The sequence below is a fragment of the Cordyceps militaris genome (genome assembly GCF_000225605.1).
Source record: "Cordyceps militaris CM01 unplaced genomic scaffold CCM_S00006, whole genome shotgun sequence".
NCBI classification, from domain to species: Eukaryota; Fungi; Ascomycota; class Sordariomycetes; order Hypocreales; family Cordycipitaceae; genus Cordyceps; species Cordyceps militaris.
The window spans coordinates 1,106,501-1,126,876 of record NW_006271974.1 but is presented as its reverse complement, the minus strand read 5'-3'; the positions used below and the strand labels follow the sequence as shown (position 1 = coordinate 1,126,876).

The following is a 20,376-nucleotide window of genomic DNA, read 5'->3' as shown; positions in this document are numbered from 1 at the left end:
GGCCCTTGGCATCCATGCCACTGGCAATGGCCCTTGTGCGGTAGTTGAACAGGTAGTAGTGCAGCTGGCCGTCTCCGCGGGCAAACTTTTGCTGCTCGAGGAACAGAACATTGTCCATGAGCGTCAGCGCGTTGAAGACGTCAAACTTTTCCTTCTTGGCCATGATGAGGGCGTCGCTCACGAGCGAGTTGAGGCGCGTCTTGAGCGCCCCCTGGTCCTCTGACTCCTGGAGGCCGGTCTCGGTCGCGTAGTAAAAGAGGTACGCCACCCGCAGCACGTTGTGCCGCGAGTTCTTAATGACCGACGACTCGACGCAGTAAAACGAGATGAAGTCGGTAATCTTCTTGTCAGCGTCCTCGACGACGTAGGTCCAGACGACCTGCTCGCCGCTGGTCTCGACCTTGGGCACGAGCCAGTGGGCGACCTCGTCCGCGGAGAGCACGGGCGCAATGTCGTAGCGCTTGGCCGAGTAGCGCTTCTGGAGGTCGACGACGGCGTCGACGTCCCCGGCCTGCATGACGCGCCAGCCCTTGGTGCTCGTCGTCTCGGGCACGGCGTACTTGCGCACCTGGTACTGCGGCTTGCTGCCATGCGGCAGGTAGCTGAAGCCGACGTCGTACAGCTTCTGCCAGTTGAGCGGGCGGTGGTAGTACTGGCATGTGCTCACGGGCCGCGGCAGCACGATGCCCGCCGTGTAGAGGCCCTGCCACACGCCCTCGAGGTTGCTGATGCGCGTCACCTCCTTGATGAGCACGGGCGCCAGGCGCTTGCCGCGCAGCTTCTTGTGCACGCACAAGAAGTTGACCTCGGAGCAGGTGATGACCTGCTCGCGCACGCGGAGGTGCACGGGGATGGCGGAGATGAAGGCGACGAGCTTGCGCGACTGCGTGGCGCGCACGCCGACGTGGTACTTCTTTGCCCAGCCGGGCGCCATCATGGCCCTGCGGCCAAGTTAGTATGGATAATCGAGAGCCCGGGTATGGCTGCACTTACCATCGGAGAATGGAAGGCGAGTAGTTGAAGCGGAAAGTAGAGTCGTCGTCCTCGACATAGTGGCCGTTGAGCAGCTCGTAGACTTCCTTGATCTCTTCCTCGCTGGTCAGGTCCATTGTGACCCATTCAAAGCCGCTCACGAGGTCGGCGGGCTCCTTGGAAATGTCTTCGACTTTCTGGATCCTCAGCGGACCGTCGGGGACGGTCTGGTCCTCGTCGAAGCGCGGCACGGGCTGGGTGCCCCAAAACTTGTACGACGCCATGTCCTTGACGTTCTTGCCGCTCGCTGCGAAGCCCGACATGATGTCCTCGAGTCGCATCTTCTTGAGCATCTCGGCCGCCTGGTCCGGGGTCGGGTCGGCCGTGCCCGTGGCCTGCGCCACCTCTTGGGCCAACGCAGGGTTCAGCGCTATGAGTTCCGAGAGCTGCTGCGGAGAGAGCGTGTCGAGGAGCCGCTGCACGTCCTTGGTGCTCTGCTGCTCGCCGGCGCCGGCGCTGCTGCTGCTGCCGCTCGACGCATCTGCCGGTTTTTTGCCGTCAGACGCCATCGTGTGCCGTGTCTTGATTTCGGCGAGGTGTGGACGGGTTTGTTGGGAGATTGAAGTTGAATGGACAGGTAGCTTCTCGATCGTGGTGGGGTGGGGGGTTTTCCTGCCCCGCGTTGCGGCTTGTGTCTAACTAGTAGTTCTCGATCCTATGTCCTTGGTGTGGAAGCATAGGTAGTTGTGTTGATAAGCCTATTAGCCAGGGTATTATTACGAGAATTAACTTGTTCTCATTTTCGTTAACTCAGTCCTACAATTTCCTATTTTATATTTTATGAAAAAGTGCTCGGCTTACAGTATCACTTCCTCGTCTTCTGGTTCCATCACGACAAGCTCGTCAGCGGTAGTAAACTACAAGACTTGGTTCTAAAGCCGTACACGTCGGGTTCCCGTCGTCGGCCAGGATGGTGAGGTTGCCCAGGTTATGGTTGCCGCGACGGACGGCGCGCACCGAGATGGAGACGGGCAACTGACGGTACATGATAGTCACCAAGGATGCCACCTAGCAGCCGATGGCGTGATTTCGCACCGCATAGTTGAGGAGCATTTTCCTTGTTGCTGCCTAGTTTGGGCTTAGATGATAGAGGTCTATAAATCGTGTCCCGGATTTCACTGTGGCAATTCAACAAAACAAGGCCTACTCTACTCTTCGGGCCAGCATATCATCTAGGTAATGGAACACAAGCATTCGTAAGTAATCTTGCCAATATTTGACAACGATATGTAAGGTGTTGAGCACTGGGTAGGGAAGGGACCGCCACATGGCATACGTGGTCAGCAACATTCCCTGCCGTTCCAAGAGAGCGACCCCTGTTTCAATCGTCAAAGCAACGCAGGACGGCCATAACCACATTAGAGGATCCCATGATGTGATTATGTCCTATAATGTATTAGAACACAGTTATTCTTGGGCAATGCTTACGTACCACCATAGGGAATCAGCTCCTGACGGATGATAATATCGGGCTCTGCTCTCCATGTCGTCACGGCTGAATCTTGGCCTTTGTGGACTGTACGCTGCGTCTTCATGGCGCCAAACTTAGCCTCGCCAATGTCACCGACAAGTTCGCCCGCGGCAGCCTTGAAGAGCTTGTTATCTTCGGTGTATGGAATGTCGGAGTCGTCCTTGGCATGCAGCAAGCTCAAGCGAAGACGTGTTCTCGTTCGACGAACGATATTGACCAGACGATCGGCCGAGTGCCATTTGTCGACAACGAAGCGATCCAAGAGTCTGACAAAAGCTGGCCAGTAGCTGAAGGGACCGAGCAACGGCACGAGGCCACCCATGCGGTAGCCACCTAGCATGGAGGCAAGATCACTAAAACCAGCGACGAGAACAATTCCAGCAAATTCAACGCCTTTTTCAGAGTATCTTTCCGCAACACCGCTTGCGACGGCTGTTCCCAAGCTCTGGCCGAGGATAACGATGCGGCTAGGAGGAACACCTGCAACGTTGATAGCCCACTCGATTACTGTATACGCATCCTGTATGAGCCCAGCCTCACTAGGCACGCCAGTCGAGTAGCCGAATCCACGATAGTCGATAGATAAGACGTGATATGAGCTTGTATCGGTCAGTGCATGGAAGGTCTCGGGCCGCATGCCCTGAGCAATGTGCCCAGCATTCTGTAGGGTATGTCAGCGATATCGAAAGATATAGGTGTATGCGCAGACTGCTCATACGCCATGAACTAAACGGACAGCGTTAGTAGCTTTGGAATTTGGCTGACGAGGGAGTACTTGCATGATATGACTAGCTTCGCGTCTACGTCGCCTTTGAGTAGTCTAAAAGCCTCAGACGTGGTTATGTCTGCAACCAAGCCGGAAGACTGGACAGCCAGTGTGTTCTCATTTTTGTAATACAGGGGAAGGGGAAGGATATGCCAGGCGTATATTGACTCCTGATCCGGTGTTGAGAGTGTAAAGGGGGTCACTTGATTTTCTGCGGTACATTTTAGTGGTCAATATCGCGGTGACACAGGGCGACAAGGAGGAGGCGCACGGGCAAAACCCCAGTAGGTAGGCTCGTTCACGTCATACAGAAACAAGGTATTTATTCTGTGGGCGTACAATGCGCTGTTCGAGTTAGCTAACAAGTGCTCAGACGAGAAGCGGTGGATGACTTACTGACGCTGGACCCAAGGGATTGTCGCGACGCCAAGGAAGGCTGCATAGAAGAGGAACGGAGCCGCGGCAATGGCCAGGGCCGTGGCGAGAAGCGATGCGGGCATAACGTTAGGGATGCGATTGTTGGATCCCCGTACGGGGTTCTGTCACTGTCACAAGACGGTCGCGATTGCGACGGTGGCCGCGGCAAAGTGAGGTCAACGCGGGCGTGGTGGTGACACGGAGGACCAGTGATTGATTGCCTCATTACCTGCCTAGAAGTGCTGGGCGGTTGCAGGCAGCGCGCCAGGCCACGCGTGCCACAGCAACAGCCTACAAGGCCACAGTAACAGGTACTACCTAGGTAGGTAGGCTACAGGGCGTTACAGTGGATGAGTGGGCGTTGTGGAGGAAAGGAGAAGTCTCGGCGCGTGCCGACGACAGGGGAGAGCATTGCGTAATAGGGGGTCAGTACGCAGGAAGCTTTGTGTGAACTTTCCCTTGTTTCTTCTTATTCGAATCTTATTTTTACAAAGGTTCGCTCTTTGTTGCCTTTCACCTGACACCCGGCATCGAGCTGTTTACAGTGAGTCGCAGGGAGAGGCAGGTCGTAGGCTGTCTTGTCGCGTTTCAGGGTGGGTCGGCAGGCATAGCCGCCGAGTTGGGGTGGATTTTTTATTTAGTGGCTTGGTGCTTGGTGCTTGGTGCTTGGTGCTTGGTGCTTGGAAGCAGGAGGCGCTACAAATTAGCGGCTGGAGCAAAGCAAAGCAACTGGCATTCTAGCATTCTAGCACTGTGGCAGAGGTTGAAGCCAGGGCCTGAAAGAAGGACGAGCTACGAGCTGTCCTGGCGGAGCGCCTCTAGCGGCGGAACCATCCCCCCTCGGCGGCCAATCCCAGCCGTCCTGGCCGACCTGGCTGGGGGTCTGGCGACTCCGCCTGGCGCGTGGGCCAATTAGGCAGCGCGTTCAACACAGTGCTCTTGCTGTCGCTGGTTCGTACCTACGCGGGCCTCGATAGCCACTGACACTGACTGGCGCCGCTCGCTCGCTCGCTGCCTTTTTTGGCTCTTGTGAACAGCCCTGGCCGCTCCGTTTCCCGCCCTTCCACCTCGCTTCTCAAACCCCAGATCACGTCCTCCTTCCTAGGCAGGCCCCTTTGCTCTCCTCCCCGACGGCTTGAGAGACGTGCGGCTTGCCATCCTCCTCGCCACACACGGCAGCTCGTCAGTATCATGGTTTGCTAGCCTCTGCCGCGTCCCAGGCCCGCTCGTCCTCCACCACTCTTTGTCGCCGCCCATGGAGAGGAAGAGAAAGCTGCCGGCCCGGGCTGCGGCCCGCGCAGAGCAGCTCGCCAAGCGCCGCAATCCTTCGGCTCGCCATCGTACAAAAACTCCCACTCCTCCACCGAGGCCGCCTCCAGAACCCATTGTCGAGGAGCCGCCGCCCACGCCGCCGCCACCGCCGCTGCCAACCTCTGTCGAGCATGGCAAGCCGCTGCCAACCATCGAGGTCGCCCAGTCCCACAACCTCTCCCCAGAGGACTACCAATCCATCTCGGAAAGGTCTGTACCTCCAATGGCTGCCAACAATGCCTCAAATCCTTTCGCAACCCCGTGCTGACTTGTCTTTTTCTACAGCGGTGTTCTGGCCGAGTCGCTCGCGCGATCGAGACAGCGATGGATCAGTGAAGGCCTCTTCGAAAAGTACTGGACGAAACCGCACAAGAAAAAGGGTCTCCTCATCGAAGATCCCAAGAACCCCCCCAAAGACTCCATGACTAAGATCGGCAATGTCACAATCACTATCGAACCGCATATTGTCGAGGCCACCATGTATGCTGTCAAGGGCCCCAAGCAAAAGCCTGCACCCCAGGTGCTTCAGAAACCACCTCAACAACAAGCCGCTCGACCCATCATCCAGTACGGTCCTGCCAATGGTGCCATGCCACCGCCCGCGCAGCCAAAAAGTGTACCGAGCCCGGTGAACAAGCCAGTATCGACACATGCTCCTTCACCACACCCCCCAACCCCCCAGTCTGGTACGCAGCCAACTGGCCAACAGGCTGCGGCATCGCCCGCCCCAAAGAGCTCAACGCCCAGCACCGGCGGCGCGCAACGCTTTCCGACACCACAAGGAGTCGCGTCCAACCCAACAACAGGAGCACCGTCCGTCCCGCCACACAATTCCGCTCCTCCTGCCACCTCACAGCCCCGGGCAACACAGACTGCTTCTCCGGGACCGGCCCAGCAAGTCGCTCCTCCGCAGCCTTCTGCGACCCCTGGCGCCAGTCCTGCGCCCGCAGCCGCAAAACCCGCTACAGCAGACCCTGTCATTGCACTGCTTGCACAGAAAGCCTCCACTGACTCAGAATTACGAGACCTCATGAAGCGTGTCGCTGTTGGTCAAGCCAAACCGGGCGAGCTAGCCCATTTCCAAAAGATCATCGACCAATTAAACGCCGAGTATAAAAGTAAAGGTGGTCAGCAGGGCCCATCAGCAGACCGATTGCTGGTGGATGGAAGAACCGTCAAGTACTTTGCGGATGAGGTTCGCACAATTCTTGACATTGTCCTGGCTTCAAACCCGAACCAGAAATCGAGCGAGCTTCGACCACCGCCCGGAAGTGATGCCCTCGTCGTTCTCCTAGTCAAAACTGCACTAGAAGATGTGCGCACGAGAGACATGATTCGCAGGATCGCTGAAGGCCGCCCGGGCAACACAGATGCGACAGATCTGAAAGATATCCTGGACCGTCTTAACAGAGACGCAAAGACTGTCCCCCAAGGGTTGCAAGCGCCGCCGCAAGGACGGCAGCTTACTCCCAACGGGGTTGCCAATAACGGCACGAGATTGCAACAACCGCATCTGAACAACAGCATGAACCCCCCACAACCCATGCGCGCCAAAGCGCCAACGACTGCATCACGGCCAGATATCTCTGCAGTTGTTTTTGATTTTGGAGCAGGCGATCGCTTTCTGTTTCCGAAATTTAGCATCTTGGAGTTTTTGCCGACCACATCTGGCCAACAAGTGGTCGCATCCTTCCTCATCGTGCGCAAAGGAAGCACATCGGAATATGGAGGCGATCCTCAACTCGACTACTACCAACCTGTCACCATCCGTCTCCAGACAAGCACTGGCCGGTATCTAGAGAATCTTGCGAGGGTAGTGGCGCCGCAAGACGAAGTCAGAAGGTATATGGACGATGTAATGGACAATATGACACGCGCCGAATATGTTCTTCTTGCCATGCAGCTACCTCGCCATGGTCATAATCTCGACACGGGGCTCGAGACAACCGAGGGCAGAAACCACAGCCCTATTTCTAATACAGACCAGGACAAGGCCGAAATTATCAAGCCCGGGGTGCTGTGGACGGTTAGTGCTGGGTCCAACAGGTCTTCGATGACACCGTCACGCCAGATACCTCGCATCGATGCCGAGGAAGAGTCGCAGCAAAAATACCAACGGCTCATCAGATCTATTGAAGAAAAGGAGTATGAGTATGTGTGATGGAAATAAGACTACTAGAGGCAATATGCGCATTGTTGGACTAGATGGACAGCATCTAAGACTTGGGCGGCTCCGTTGCAACTTTTGCTTGGTTGGGTTACTGGTCATGAATGGCGTTTGGGGAGTGGCACTTTTGTATGAGATAAACGACAAACTGTAGATAGTAATGGCTCAGAAAAAAAGCTGTAAAAGCTTATTCTAACAGTGTTGTTGTGCAGCCTGTGTGGTGCTCTAGCTCAGGAAGCTGAATGACAGCGATGAGCATGTGAAGCTTTGACTTTGTTTGCCCAGGACGGTCAAGTGCTCATTATACATGTAGTTTTCGTATCCAAGGATACAGATACCAAAATCTAATAAATCATTCGCAAGGTACACCCACTCACTGTAGCTTCATGGCTCCAGCGCCCTCGGCATTGTAGACCGGAATGGTGCGCCAAGCGAAGCCCCACCGGTGACGTCCACTGACTGCCAGCCACCTAGCTTAGTAGCTTCATGAATAAGGCGGCGGGCGGCGCTGCTGCCTGTGACTGGCAACATCAAGCAACCTGCAAGCAGCAGGACTGCGAGTGCTTCAGTCGTTTCTCTTTTATCATAGAGACGCGCCGCCTCGTTTCCTCATCGCAGCTTGCCGAGCGCTGTGCAGACGCACACACAGCAAAGATGGGACAGGCCATGTCGGATGAGCAGCCCAGAGGCCGCTCCAAGGAAGAGCTGCTGCAGGACCTTGTGAGTGGCGCAGAGAACCAGAAACCGCTGTCGCTCACGACTGACTGTCGCAAACGCAATAGGCAGTGCGCTTCAAAGAAAAATGCTTCACCTCACTTGAATTTTATTCGCTCAAGGATGTCTTCAGGACGCTGGCCGATCACCAGGGGGGCGTCTCCTACCTCAAGGAAGATACCGTTGCTCGCTATCTGGAGATTCCAGACATCCTCGGCGCGTCACCAGTCTTGTTCCAGATGGTGTCATATATAGGCGCATTCCCGTTTCTGGCCGAAGCGCCCGTGATTCTTGAGCTCCCACATTTAATCATGGTCGTCGTCATCATGACTGAGCGATACAAACGGGTTCTGGCTCACGGGTCGACAGACCGTACCAAGCTTCTCTTCAAAAGTATGGCAGTATATGACCGCAAAGCGTCCATAACAAGTCCTACTTCATCAACAGTCGGGCGCGATGAGACGGACCAGTCTGGTGCCAAGTCGTTGGGGTTCAGTATTGATCAACCTGGCCAAGAAGAGGATGACGACGACTATGCCGACGATGACCTCGTTCTTACTGCCTTCGAGTTGCTGAATATCGGCGATGCTGTCAAACAAGGGAACGCGCCAGAGGTACATGGCGCCATTATACCGACGGACAACTTCCGCAAGCTCGTGATGCTGCTGCTTCTCGTTGCCCCGTTGGGCGAGCAAGATAGTCTTTCGCATTACTTTGACAGGGTCACGGGCACCGAGCTCGAGCACCTACGATCCTCAGCAGAGAGCATCATATCCTCGTTTGTCGATGCAGAAACATCCACGGGAATACGATACAATGACTTTAAGCGACTGATTCCTGCCATTGCGCCGAACCTTTTCGGTGGGTTCAACAACCTCTTTGGCCATTTTCTCTTCTCCAAAAATCTCGACTTCACCAAACACAAAGGCGACGAGACCAAGCCCGCCAAGCCAGCCCAGCCTCTGGTTATGAACAACGGCGAGATTTTGGATGGCCATCTCTTGGCTCAAATATCGACGTTTTTACCCGCATCCGACTTGTTTCACCGTGTCCGGCTATTATATTCAGGAAATGAGTCGGGGTTCTCACTCGGTAGCTTCGAGTCCAAGGTGTTCAACTGGGTGGCTCCTACTATATTGCTCGTGAGCGGAAGCCGACTTCCAGATAAGCCCGAGCGCGGGCAGGAGACCAACTTTGCCGAGTCCCTGCCTCTGAAAAGATATCCGAACGGCAGCAAAGGCGAGCGTGTCACCTTTGGCGTCTATGTTCGCCAGCCGTGGAAGCACACTCACAAGGATTGCTTTGGCGACTCCGAGACCGTTCTCTTCCAATTAGAGCCTGTGCACGACGTCTTTCGCGCGTCCACAATCAACACTGACTACGTCACTTTTACAAAAGCACCGTCGCACCAGCCCTACATGGCCTTTGGGTGTCCCCATCCCAGACCGACCAAATCAGGGCGCACTACCGGTACATTGTCCCTGGGCGCGGTGTCGCTGCTCCTGGACGACTCATTCGAGTTTGGCGTCTTTAACCATGATTATTCATCGCGCGGCGGTGCGTTCCACACAAGTGCTGTTCGTGCGTCCAACTTTCAAGACCGGTTTCAGGTTGAAAAGCTCGAGGTCTGGGGCTGCGGTGGCGATAAGGAGGCGGCCGCGCAGGCGGAGCGATGGGCGTGGGAGGAACGGGAGGCGGAAGCGCGCCGAAAGATCAACCTGGGCTCTGGAAGCCAGGAGCAAGACCGTGCGCTTCTGGAAATGGCTGGGCTGATCGGGAATAATCGGAGTGGTGGCTCGATGGTCTAGATGGATGCACCATAACAAGATATACTAGAGTCCTTCGCGGGGTACTATTGGGAGAACTAGTCGCTACTAATCACTCCTTGTTGAACTTGTTCCGTTTGGAAAATGGTGTAATCAATTGCTGAGATAGTAGCATGAGCATCAAAGCTATTTCGTATCGTACAAGAGAGGCGTTTACTTCCTAACAATGCTATATATACATACCGGAGGCTTCCTAGGCCCGACCGTTTATTTCTTGGACTCGCCATCGTCCTTTTTCTTTGACCCGTACACCTCACCCAGTGCACCCAGGGAACTCCTGGGGTTCTCCCTTCTCTTCTCATTCGCTTCACTGGAAGCAGCAGCATCAGTGGCATTCGCAGCGGCTTGTTCCTCGGCGGCCTTGGTCTCCGCTGGGCCCCAGAGCCCCATGCGGCCGAGAATGCCGCCGGTGCCGGCCTGGGCGTTCTCGCCGTCCGTCTGAGCAGCCGCGCCGACCTGGGCGAGCGCCTGCTTCTCGAGCATGGCGCGCATGGCCTTGTCTTCGTCGTCGCGGGCCTCGAGCTCGCGAATCCACTTTTGGCGCTTCTCCTCGGCGTCCGTCTCGCCCTTGACCTTGCGCAGCTCCTTGGTCTTCTGGCGGTCCTGGTTGTAGTACATGCTGCCGGCGACCATGGCGATGACGGTGAAGCCCTGGGCGGCGACGCGGGCGCGAAACATCTTGTTGGCCTGCTTCGAGTCGCCTCGGCGGATGGCGCGGTATGCGTTGATGAAGGCGAAGACGGTCAGACCGATGCCTAGATGGGACCATTGTGAGTATTGAGTCAGTGTGTCGGTGGATGGGAGGGTAGAAGGGTTACCTAGCGGCACGAGCGGCTCTTCCTTGATTTTGCGAAAGACTTTGTGCAGTGCCTTTTCATTGCGAAGTTCGCTGTACATCGTCGCGTGAGCAGCGGCCAAGGGAAGCGGGATCAATTGGGGCACGTACTTGTCATGGTCAAAGGATGAGGGCATCCCGCCCGAGCTTGGTGGTGGTAGCTGCGCCATGGCGGTGGATTGCAATTTGAACGCCGTGATTTGCGAGGGAGAAGAAAGTCAGTCAAGCTATCGAGTGGTTGGATCATCGGTTCGGCCGTGGAAATGGCAAGCTTAATTCATGCCCAGTGGCTTTTAGCGACGTCGCATGACCCACCACCCACTAAACCGCAAGCTTTCCGCACTGTCGCAAACGTGCAGCTTACCAAAGCTTCCGCACGCTGCTTGAGCAACGATTTTACTCAACGTCCGCCACACACAACAATACCGGTGTCTTCACTCGCCCACCAAAGGACCCTAGACACGACTTGTCAGTATCCTATCAGCACAGAAACAACAGAGAATCACGAACATTTGCCACAGCATCGAGCCGTTATTATATACAAGCTGTCAGGGGCAGTACGGGCAGCTTCGACCAGCACAACAAGTAACATGACGCAAAAGTAGTCATGTGGTTTCCGACGCCTTCTGCCGAGAGCCTGACAAGGCCGCGGGTCGCTGTCGCTGTCGTTTCAGCATTGGCAGCCATCTCGGCAGGCTACTATGCCTACCACAGCAGCTCGCCCAATTTCGTCCTCGAGCTGCCCGATGGGACGCTTCATCGAAGCAACGCGGTGCGCAGAACTCGCCACCGCTCCCGACAATCAGAAACCGTCTCGAGCTCTTCCTCGGATGTCGCCGGTGATGAGAATGCAGAAAACGCCCAAGTACCGCCGTCACAGCCGACACAGGCCCCAGCTGAAGGCGAGGCTGCTGCAGAGGAGAATAATGACGACGAGTGGTGGAACGATCCTAACCAACTGCCTCCCCAGAGAGCAGGCCATAACATTGTCAGCCTATTGTTTCGTGTGTCAGAGGATAATGCGCGTCGGAATGGTTGCGTTCATCGGGGATGCCAGTGTAACGCCTGTGGCATGGTCCCCATTCGCGGAATCCGCTACCGCTGTGCAAACTGCGCCGACTTTGATCTTTGCGAAACCTGCGAGTCGCAAGGTAGTCATATCAAGACGCACATCTTCTACAAAATTCGCATTCCGGTACCACCGTTTGGTCACAGACAGATGCAGCCGGTCTGGTACACTGGGGACCCGGAGTCTTGTCGTCGTGCTGTGCCTAGAGGAATCATGGCGAGACTATCCAAAGAAACTGGGTTTGAGCGGCCGGAACTCGAGGCATTCTGGGAGCAATGGACCTTTATGGCCAACACGGAATGGAGAGATGACCCAGATCAATTCTGCATTGCCATGGATCGCAAGACATTTGAACGGTGTCTCGTACCTACTGGTGCTTCTGCCTATGCGGAGCCCAATCTGATACACGACCGCATGTTTGCATTCTACGATTCAAACAACGATGACCTTATCGGCTTCTCCGAATTTCTGCACGGTCTCTCCTATCGCCGAAGAAAAGACAAGCTGCAGACTGTCTTTGATGGCTACGACATAGATGGCGATGGCTATGTGAACCGTCGAGACTTTTTGCGCATGTTCAAAGCGTACTATGTTCTATACAAGCAAATGCATAGAGATATACTGGACGGTCTCGAAAACCAATTGCTGTCGACCACCGAGGCACAACAGCTCGTTAGTGGCCGACAACCACTCAGCAGTCTCTTTGGCCGTGAGGAACGAGTACCACAAGCTGATTCGAATTTGCGCTTCGAGGGCAAAACATACCATCCTGATGGCCATGTCAGGGTGGAAAAGGACAAGGAGGCTGCTTTTGTCGAGAACGAAACTGATACTGCTCCTCGGAGAGATATCCTGACAAGCCTTTTTGCCTGTGAAACAGATAAAAGAGCCAGAAGACGACTGGTCATTGGTCATGACGGTGACGGTAACTGGAGAACGGCTCGTCGAGCCAGCGGTGCCGACGCTGACGGCAACTACTGGCTTACAATGCTTGACCCGCCAAACAATCTAGAGCAGTTCTCTGATGTTTTGCTCGGCAACAGCAATGGCGCTGACGAAGAGACTGCGCAACGAGACTCTGCCGACGAAGACGAAGGCAATGCCGTGGACGAACAAGGACGTGAATCGAACGATCCCGAAGCCCGCCCGCCGACAGAAAGCGAGGCCCGTGCCAGAGCGATTGAAAGAAGCCGAAGACAAGCCCCTGCGCTGGAAAAGAAGAGGCATGACATGGCCAGGCGTAAAATCCATGACCGATGGAGGCGTCGACAATTTTACCTCGATGAAGAGGAGGGCGGTGCCGCTCCAGACGACTGGAGCGATGGCGAAGACATCCTTGCGAAAGCGGAGCAAGCAGATCGGCAAGAGAAGAGACGGAAAGAGAGGCGAAGAAAGGACACACGAGCTTCAGTTGAGTCAGATACTAGCTCCGACGACTTCCCATTTCATATCAGGCGGGATGACCCGTCCTATAGACATGGGCTTGCGGAGAATGACGCCGGAAAGGAAATCCTATACCAAGTGACGCAACAGGCATTCAATGAGCTGCTGGATGTCATCTTTAAACCAGCTGAAGATCTTGCTTTGCAGGCTGCCGAGACTAGGCTCGATCGCGCAGCCTACACAGATCTCATTAACGAAGTGGATCTCTCTGATGCGGACACCGAAACAGAAGGTGAAGACGGTACTAAGAAGACGGATGCCGACAAGCCATCGGGTGACAGGCCCAGCAGTGAGAAGTGCCTCGAGGAGTTATTAGTTGACAGCGGGTATATGGTGGAGCCGTCAGAGCCTCGCAACGCGGTCGAGTTGGAGACGGGAACCAGATTTGCAGAGACGCTCGGTGCGGAAGAGGACGCCGGAAATCTCGTCGCAACGTCGAATGTCACAGAGTACCGTGACCCTACGTTGCCCCAGCATCGACCCAACAGTACGGTCGAAGCGGTGAATGTAGCTCCCTCGGCTGCAGCGTCCGAGGCTCACGAACCCCCTGAGACCAAGCAGAACCAGGCGTGGAACCCCCCGCGTAAGACTCTCCGGGAATGGAAGCGACTGAATCTGGCTGAAGTGCAGGCCGAGGCCAGAGGCGGCTGGGGCAAGCTGAATTTTGAAGAATTCGAGGAAATCTACAAGTCGCAAGAGACGCAAGGTAATAGACTGGACTACCTGGGCAGCTGGATTGACTTTTGCATCCCTTAGAAGAGGGGTCCGATAACATTCAGAGCGCGGGGGGACGCTGTATAAGATCCAGCAATTGATGAGGATAGCTTGTCAGCCTAGGGTAGCCAGTACGGACGGGGTTAGTGAGCACAGCGGCAGCATTTTGTATGATAGGATGAGAGCGAGCCCTAGGCATGTAGCGCAGCGACAAAGCGACAAAAAGGAGCATGACTTTTCTGTATGCTGGGGCCGTGATTTTTCGTGTCTGGAAGCAAATAACAGCTAAATCATGTAATTCAGTGCGGAGAATCATCACAAGTACATGTCAGTCCGTAGAATTGGACTTTGGTGTAAGTGGATAGTGGAAGTGAAATTGACATGGATCGACGATGCACCAAAGTACGTACTCGTATGGAGGCTTGCTAACAAAGTCAGTGAATAATATATTATTGCTTTACGTGTGAAGCGGCGCTAGTAAAAGGCAAAATGCCACGATGCATTAGGACGGAGTCGGCCGGCCCGGCGATTTCGGCTGACCTTGCCCCCCACACTTAGGGCTGAGCTGAGCCTGCTGCTGACGAAAGGAACCAGTAGTTTTTTTCTTCTTCTTCTTCTCCAAAACAATGAACCCCTGCAGCCCAAGTCTCATGTGTAGCTGACGAGGCAGAGGGCTGTCAGCTGGGCGTGGGTAACATTGACGGGCTTGCGCGGGGGTTGGACATGTGAAGGAATTCGCTTAGATCCGGCCTTGTGTCCCCCGCCCCGGTCCCGGGTCCCGATTTCTCCGGACTCGAGCAAATATCTTCACCCGGACAGCCGCCCTCCCTGCCCTGCGAGGCTCTGGTTGGATGCCTGCATGGTGGCGGGACTTTTCATTTTTCTAGACTCGGCGCACGATGCGCAATTGAGCAGAAAGAGGCGACTGGCCGCCGGCTGGTCCATCCGCCTTTTCAGGAACCGGACGCTCATGATATATTTTTATATGCGCAAAGCGCTATAGTATGTGCCCTCTCATAACACTAGGGAGACGTGTTTTTTGACACGCAACAATGATGTGCAGGCGGACGGCGAATGCGTTCATCGGACGAGGTGTCTGCTTATTCCGGGATTATGCATAGTACATCCTGGACAAGGGTTTGCTTAGCATAAGGCTATTTACACTTGCACAATACATTGAGATACTTTGACCCCCCTGCATCTTACATGGCACACTGTACACACCATAGACAAGTAAGGAAACACAACAATCGCAACGAGAAGGAGACGGGTTCTATACATTATTTCATTGTGAAGTGAAAGTGACATTGATATTCATTCGTCCCGTTTGTGGAGGGGAGTGTACAAGTAACGCTAAAAGATTGAAAAGAATCCCAGACGCCATCCTATGCATGCAGCACACCAGCGGCCAGCTTTTTCCTGCTCGACTTGGGACGTTTCAGCCGAGCCAATATAGCAATTATAGCAACATAGCAACATGACAACAAAAACAATACAAGAGACTGCCAATAACAGTTCTGTTCAGGAGTCCAGGGCCTTGATGATCATGTAACTCGTGCCTGCAGCCATGAAGCCAATGAAGAGCGTCTGAATGGCGCCCCACAGACCGGCGCGGTGGTTGCGAATGGCGACGTAGTTTTTGACGTAGCCAAAGATGACGAGGATGATGGCGGTGACGACAATGGAGACGACAAAGGCCTCGCCGACGCGGGGCATGACAAAGTAGGGAATCATGGGGATGAGGCCGCCGACGAGGTAGCTCAGGCCCATGGTGACGCCCGAGATCCAGGCGCGGTGAATATTGGGGCGCTCGAGGCGGAGGGAGAAGTCGACCATGAAGCGGGCCCAGTGGGAGCGGTTGCGGCAGAGCTCGTCGACGAGCGGCTGGGCGGCGGCGCGGGAGACGGCGTACTTTTCCAGGATGGCGTAGACCTCGGCGCGCTGGGCCTCGGGCATGGTGTCGACGTGGCAGCGCTCGCGCACCTCCTGCGAGGCGTAGTGGTCGCGCTCCGTGACGGCGGCCAGGTACGCGCCGAGGCCCATGGAGATCATGCCCGAGAAGAGCTCGGCCAGGCCGCCCATGATGACAATCTTGCTGCTGCCCAGGCTGGACAGGCCGGCCGTCAGCGCAAAGGGCACCGTCAGCCCGTCGGCGAAGCCAATGATGACGTCGCGCAGAATGTCCGTCGTGTCAAAGAGGGCGCCCTCGTCCTCGGCCATGGTCTTGGTCTCGTCGTAGAGGGGCGAGTACCGCTCGACGGCCGGCTCACGGGGCAGCAGAGGGGAGGACTCGTCATTGGGTGCCATGATGATGGGCAGTGTGTGTGAATGGTGTAAGAGAAGGGCGAAGAGGTGGGTGGGCAGGAAACAAGAAGTTGCTTCGTGGTGGGAAGATGTATTGTGTGACCAATTGGACCGAGCTACTCAAGATTCTTCAGCCAAGTAAAAGTTTGATTTCGGATTGGGGGTAGTAGGCAAAGAATGAGACAAAGGCGACGACTGCTTCAGCTTCAACGGCCACCCAGCGAAGAGCTCTTCATATATTCTTCACACAGAAGATTGCCCCAGATCCACACAGCCAATCATTGCAGTTCCATTACTGCCCATGCACGGTCAGCCCAAAGCAAGCGATTCGGTTGGCTGGCGGGATCGAATTTCGATGTAAGTCGGCCGCCCTAGCCTTGTCCGTTGGCGACCTAGGGTCAGAGCGACAAGCATTTTATATGGGGCGCGGGGTCTGTTGACCAATCAGAAAGCGCGTTTTGGTCAGCTCGCGACCGATCTGACAGGTGGACAAGGGCGGAAAAAAAAAGACTTGTTGTGAAATATTGGACAAGTACTAAACAGTGGATTGTTTCCCTGTAAGCCACTGCCGTTGGTGCCGAGGATTGTGGCCATGGAATGGAGGCAAGACCGTAATCTGTGTGGTCCCCCTTTGTGATGAAGGATGCCAACCATTCTCCCCAGACCTATTCGTCTTATGCGTTTTTGCACGTCTCTTCTGGCCAAAGGAGAAAGTCATCAAACGAGAGGTTGGCGTCATCCCAGCCGAAACCGTTGTCATTCCACGGCAGCAGGCCGGCCGACTCCACATGGAGCATCGCAAGGTCCACGTCGTGATAACCACCCATCTCGTCCCCTTGCGCAGGCCAACCAAGCGCACTGCCCAACTCCGCGTGCGTCCACGGCGGCGGCGATAGGGTTCCGCTGGCGGGCGGTGACAGGGAGGACGGCGACGTCGACGACGACGAGACCACCTCCCCCCGGCAGCGCAGGAACTCGCCCGGCGTAACACCCACACACCGCTTAAACACCCTGTGAAAGTGCCACTTGGAGAGGCCCGTCTGCCGTGCCATCTGGCTGAGGCTCAGTCGCGTGTCCGCCGCACGGCCGCCGCCACCGCCGCCTCTTCGCTGTTGCTCCTCGACAAAGGCGCGAATCTTGCCGACGGCCAGCTCCGCAGGCATGGCCCCCGCGAGCTCCGGCTTGCACCGCTTGCACGCGCGGAATCCGGCCGCCTGCGCCGCGCGGCCCGTGTCGTAAAAGGAGACGTTGGCCCGGCGTGCCAGCCGCGCCTTGCAGATGGGCCGGCAGTAGATCTTGGTCGTCTTGACGGCGTAGACAAACAGGCCGTCGGCGGACCCATCCCGGTCCTGCACGGCCTGCCAGCGCCGCGCCTCGTCGGTAAAGGGCAAAGCCTGCGACATGTCTTTGCGGAGCGCCCGGGTTTGATATTTGTTGATGCAATCACGGCGAGCGAGCCCAGCGCATCATGGCGGGTGATGAGTTTGTCTTTCATGGGCGGTTTCAAGGTTCACGTTGACAAGCGGGTCTTGCTTTCAAAGTGGCCAATCACCTTCATGACTGTTGTACAGAGTACACGAAGGCGCAAATAACTATCTAGACGACACAGGATCGCATTTGATCGTAAAAGATGGAAAATGTATCTTCAGAAAGCAACACATGAACCATATCCCGTTTGCCAATTTATTCTGTTTAAAAAGCTACGCTTGAAAATATCCTGAGCTAAATCTTCGCAACCAAACTAAGAGCCATATTAGACTACCCTATTCACCTCTGCCACAGGTTTGCTCTTGTATCTAATGCCATCTTCTTCTAGAACCTTGACTTGCAGCTCATCCTTCCCATCAAAATGCGTACCCGTCCATTTCAAGCGACTCGCCATCATTTTGCGTTGGCAGGCCAAAGCTGGGATCTGTCGCCGAGCTTGGAACATCGTCGCTCGGTTGGGAAAATGGCATAAACCGAGGCTCGCGCGCAAAAGACGACCCATAATGCCCGCCTTGCATTGACCGCATGTATGGGTTCCCTTGGGGATAAAATTGATAGTCCGCGGTAAAGGGAACAAAAATCCTCTGCTGTGGACTGGGAACCGGCTGCTGCAAGGTCGGCTGGGTCAAGTCATACACGTGCTGTGCAGAGGACCCAATGGAACTATCTCCTCTGTTTCCCATGATTTCAGGTCCGGAGAAGTTAAATCTGTAGTCTGTAAAAAGACCATGGTTGCTTTGGGTATCCTCTGACTGTTGCTTGGAAGCCCCAGTTGGTTCGTTCTCTATCGGGATCACATGCTGCAAATTTGCCTGAGCGGGCTTTGAGCTCGATCCAACAACGGAAGCAGAGCCTTCGACAGCAGTCCTTGGTTGGATGAAGAGCTCAGGTCTCTTGGAAGAGCACTTACGTGCCTTTATATCGAAATTGGTGCACACAGGCGTTCCTTGTTCCCATAACAGGGCTTGTCGCATATTGCTCTGCGAATGTGGTGACGGTAGCGGCGGCGCTGGCATCCCACACAAGCCTGGGGAGATCGTGGTAGACTCAGAACACATCATATGTTCCCCATCAAAAGCCGTGGGCATACAGCCACTGTCATAGTACCGGGTTGTGTCGGGCAGCTCATCGGTCAAGTCAATAAGCTGGGATTTGTTCGCCGAAACCAAAGACAGCGTTAAATCATCGCCAGACGCTCGTCTAGCTCTCTTTGAGGACCTGGGAGACTGCTCGCTCACATTAATAACTTGAGGCGACGGCACTGATACTCTAACCACCTCTGACTCAAGCACAGGGATCGGCTCGTCCACTGTGCCTGCCCGAGTTTGGATCCAGCGCATGATGTGGGAGGCCACCTCATCACTATTTGTCTCCAAAAACATCAGATGACCGTTACCTCGGATCTGATACTTCTCTAAGAAGCCACAGTCGACAATAAGGCCGGCCTGTTGCATGAAATGTATCGTTGATGAATCATACTCTGAGTGGGGGCTTGCTTCTCCGGTGATCATCACATGGCGCATCTTGGACAAGTTGATGAGCTTTCGGACGTGCATTGTTCCATCCCCATTTGTTAACTTCTTCAGGAAGGTGAAGCCAGCGGGAATATTTTCTGGGCTATATTGAAGCACTATGTGCTTTCCAGTGGTTGTGTGAGAAAATTCCGCCAGATCCAACGGGTGCAGTCCTGTTGGTTCTCTTTCCGGATTCATGCCTGGTTGGTCCAGTGCCGACGGCAAAAGTCCCGTTGGCCCGCCTCGCGGATCAATCTCTGGTCGAGCGGGAGGATCGAATGTCAGAGGGATGTTGGACAGACCGTATTTGAGACGATCTGGGTTAAAGGAGGTGAAGGAGTCGAACTTTCGCTTGCCGTTTCGCTCCACAGTCTTGTCGCAAAAAGGCGGACCGGGTGGCTCAACAGCAACAACACCGACCACGTTCTCTGGTATAACATCGGACGCAAGCCATGACGCCGTCGCTCCTGTGCCTTCACCAATGAGGACGGCTTTGCCGGTAATCTTGAGCAGGCTTCTTAGTGCATTTTGGGCGAGTGTCTGTCGGTCTTCCAGAGTAAAGAATAGCGGGCTCAAAGAGGCGCAGTATCTGTCGAAAGCGGGATCTCCTCTCATGCCGGTCTGAGATGAGTTAGCGCACAGCACAAAGAGTAGAAGGGTGTGCGGTGTACTTGCCCCTGGCCATTTGTCGTGCTTCAAAGCCGTTAGCCAACGGGGGTCAGTGATGTGGTTAAACACCTTCGTAGCAGTGGCTTCTCTCTCAATCTGGGAGGCCTTGATACTTCTAACTTGTGCGTTGTTTATCGCTTCTTCTGTGAGGTTGTTTGACTTTCCGGTACCCGGCAAATCAACAAGATAAACGTGGAAACCCTTTCCCAAAAAGTACGAGGCCCAGCCTGGGTCTCCATCGGGTTTGGTTAGCCAAACCTGTCATACTCGTTAGCCCAAAGCCGCCATCTAGAGAACTTCTAGAAAACCAACTTGACTCGTATGATAATCGCCATGGATTAGGACGACGGGGTAATGTTGTGTCTTCCTTTGGGGCTCTAGACTCTCCACATACATCTGCCCTCGAACGTTGGTGCCCTGGTTGGGCTGGCAGCCTGCCTCCCACTCGATGTTGACGTAAAATGTTGTTCTTTTTGTGAAACTCTCATCCTTTTTCTTAGTGGCAGTCGCTCGGTCTTTTTTGGGCGGCATTTTGGAAGAAGAACTTCAGCTTTTCAACGCATTTATCAACGTATAATCTTGGTACGGCGGCGCGTTGTGTACGGTTGTTTGAAACGTCGTCGAATCAACCGGAGC

The 20,376-nt window shown here is 55.0% G+C and overlaps 8 protein-coding genes across 8 annotated transcripts; 3 read left to right on the top strand and 5 right to left on the bottom strand.

Annotated features, from left to right (window-relative positions):
• Positions 1–2,353: 2,353 nt before the first annotated feature.
• CCM_07647 (alpha/beta hydrolase fold-1) lies at positions 2,354–3,769 on the bottom strand (the record flags this gene model as incomplete). Its single annotated transcript, XM_006672788.1, has 5 exons — positions 2,354–2,418; positions 2,465–3,164; positions 3,308–3,480; positions 3,541–3,596; positions 3,666–3,769. The coding sequence occupies 5 exons, from the start codon at positions 3,767–3,769 to the stop codon at positions 2,354–2,356; spliced, it is 1,098 nt and encodes a 365-aa protein (XP_006672851.1).
• A 1,172-nt stretch (positions 3,770–4,941) lies between these two features.
• On the top strand, positions 4,942–7,158 carry CCM_07646 (uncharacterized protein; the record flags this gene model as incomplete). The annotated part of the gene is made up of 2 exons (XM_006672787.1): positions 4,942–5,207; positions 5,283–7,158. 2 exons carry the CDS (start codon positions 4,942–4,944, stop codon positions 7,156–7,158), a joined length of 2,142 nt encoding a protein of 713 aa, XP_006672850.1.
• Positions 7,159–7,818: 660 nt separating this feature from the next.
• On the top strand, positions 7,819–9,686 carry CCM_07645 (TLDc domain containing protein 2; the record flags this gene model as incomplete). The annotated part of the gene is made up of 2 exons (XM_006672786.1): positions 7,819–7,884; positions 7,947–9,686. The coding sequence occupies 2 exons, from the start codon at positions 7,819–7,821 to the stop codon at positions 9,684–9,686; spliced, it is 1,806 nt and encodes a 601-aa protein (XP_006672849.1).
• Positions 9,687–9,911: 225 nt separating this feature from the next.
• On the bottom strand, positions 9,912–10,709 carry CCM_07644 (mitochondrial hypoxia responsive protein; the record flags this gene model as incomplete). The annotated part of the gene is made up of 1 exon (XM_006672785.1): positions 9,912–10,709. One exon carries the CDS (start codon positions 10,707–10,709, stop codon positions 9,912–9,914), a length of 798 nt encoding a protein of 265 aa, XP_006672848.1.
• A 437-nt stretch (positions 10,710–11,146) lies between these two features.
• CCM_07643 (EF hand domain protein) lies at positions 11,147–13,807 on the top strand (the record flags this gene model as incomplete). Its single annotated transcript, XM_006672784.1, has 1 exon — positions 11,147–13,807. One exon carries the CDS (start codon positions 11,147–11,149, stop codon positions 13,805–13,807), a length of 2,661 nt encoding a protein of 886 aa, XP_006672847.1.
• Positions 13,808–15,286: 1,479 nt separating this feature from the next.
• CCM_07642 (protein CCC1, putative) lies at positions 15,287–16,072 on the bottom strand (the record flags this gene model as incomplete). The annotated part of the gene is made up of 1 exon (XM_006672783.1): positions 15,287–16,072. The coding sequence occupies one exon, from the start codon at positions 16,070–16,072 to the stop codon at positions 15,287–15,289; it is 786 nt and encodes a 261-aa protein (XP_006672846.1).
• Positions 16,073–16,743: 671 nt separating this feature from the next.
• On the bottom strand, positions 16,744–17,472 carry CCM_07641 (DNA repair and transcription factor Ada; the record flags this gene model as incomplete). Its single annotated transcript, XM_006672782.1, has 1 exon — positions 16,744–17,472. The coding sequence occupies one exon, from the start codon at positions 17,470–17,472 to the stop codon at positions 16,744–16,746; it is 729 nt and encodes a 242-aa protein (XP_006672845.1).
• A 441-nt stretch (positions 17,473–17,913) lies between these two features.
• CCM_07640 (uncharacterized protein) lies at positions 17,914–20,271 on the bottom strand (the record flags this gene model as incomplete). Its single annotated transcript, XM_006672781.1, has 4 exons — positions 17,914–18,584; positions 18,648–19,692; positions 19,747–19,998; positions 20,053–20,271. The coding sequence occupies 4 exons, from the start codon at positions 20,269–20,271 to the stop codon at positions 17,914–17,916; spliced, it is 2,187 nt and encodes a 728-aa protein (XP_006672844.1).
• Positions 20,272–20,376: the final 105 nt, after the last annotated feature.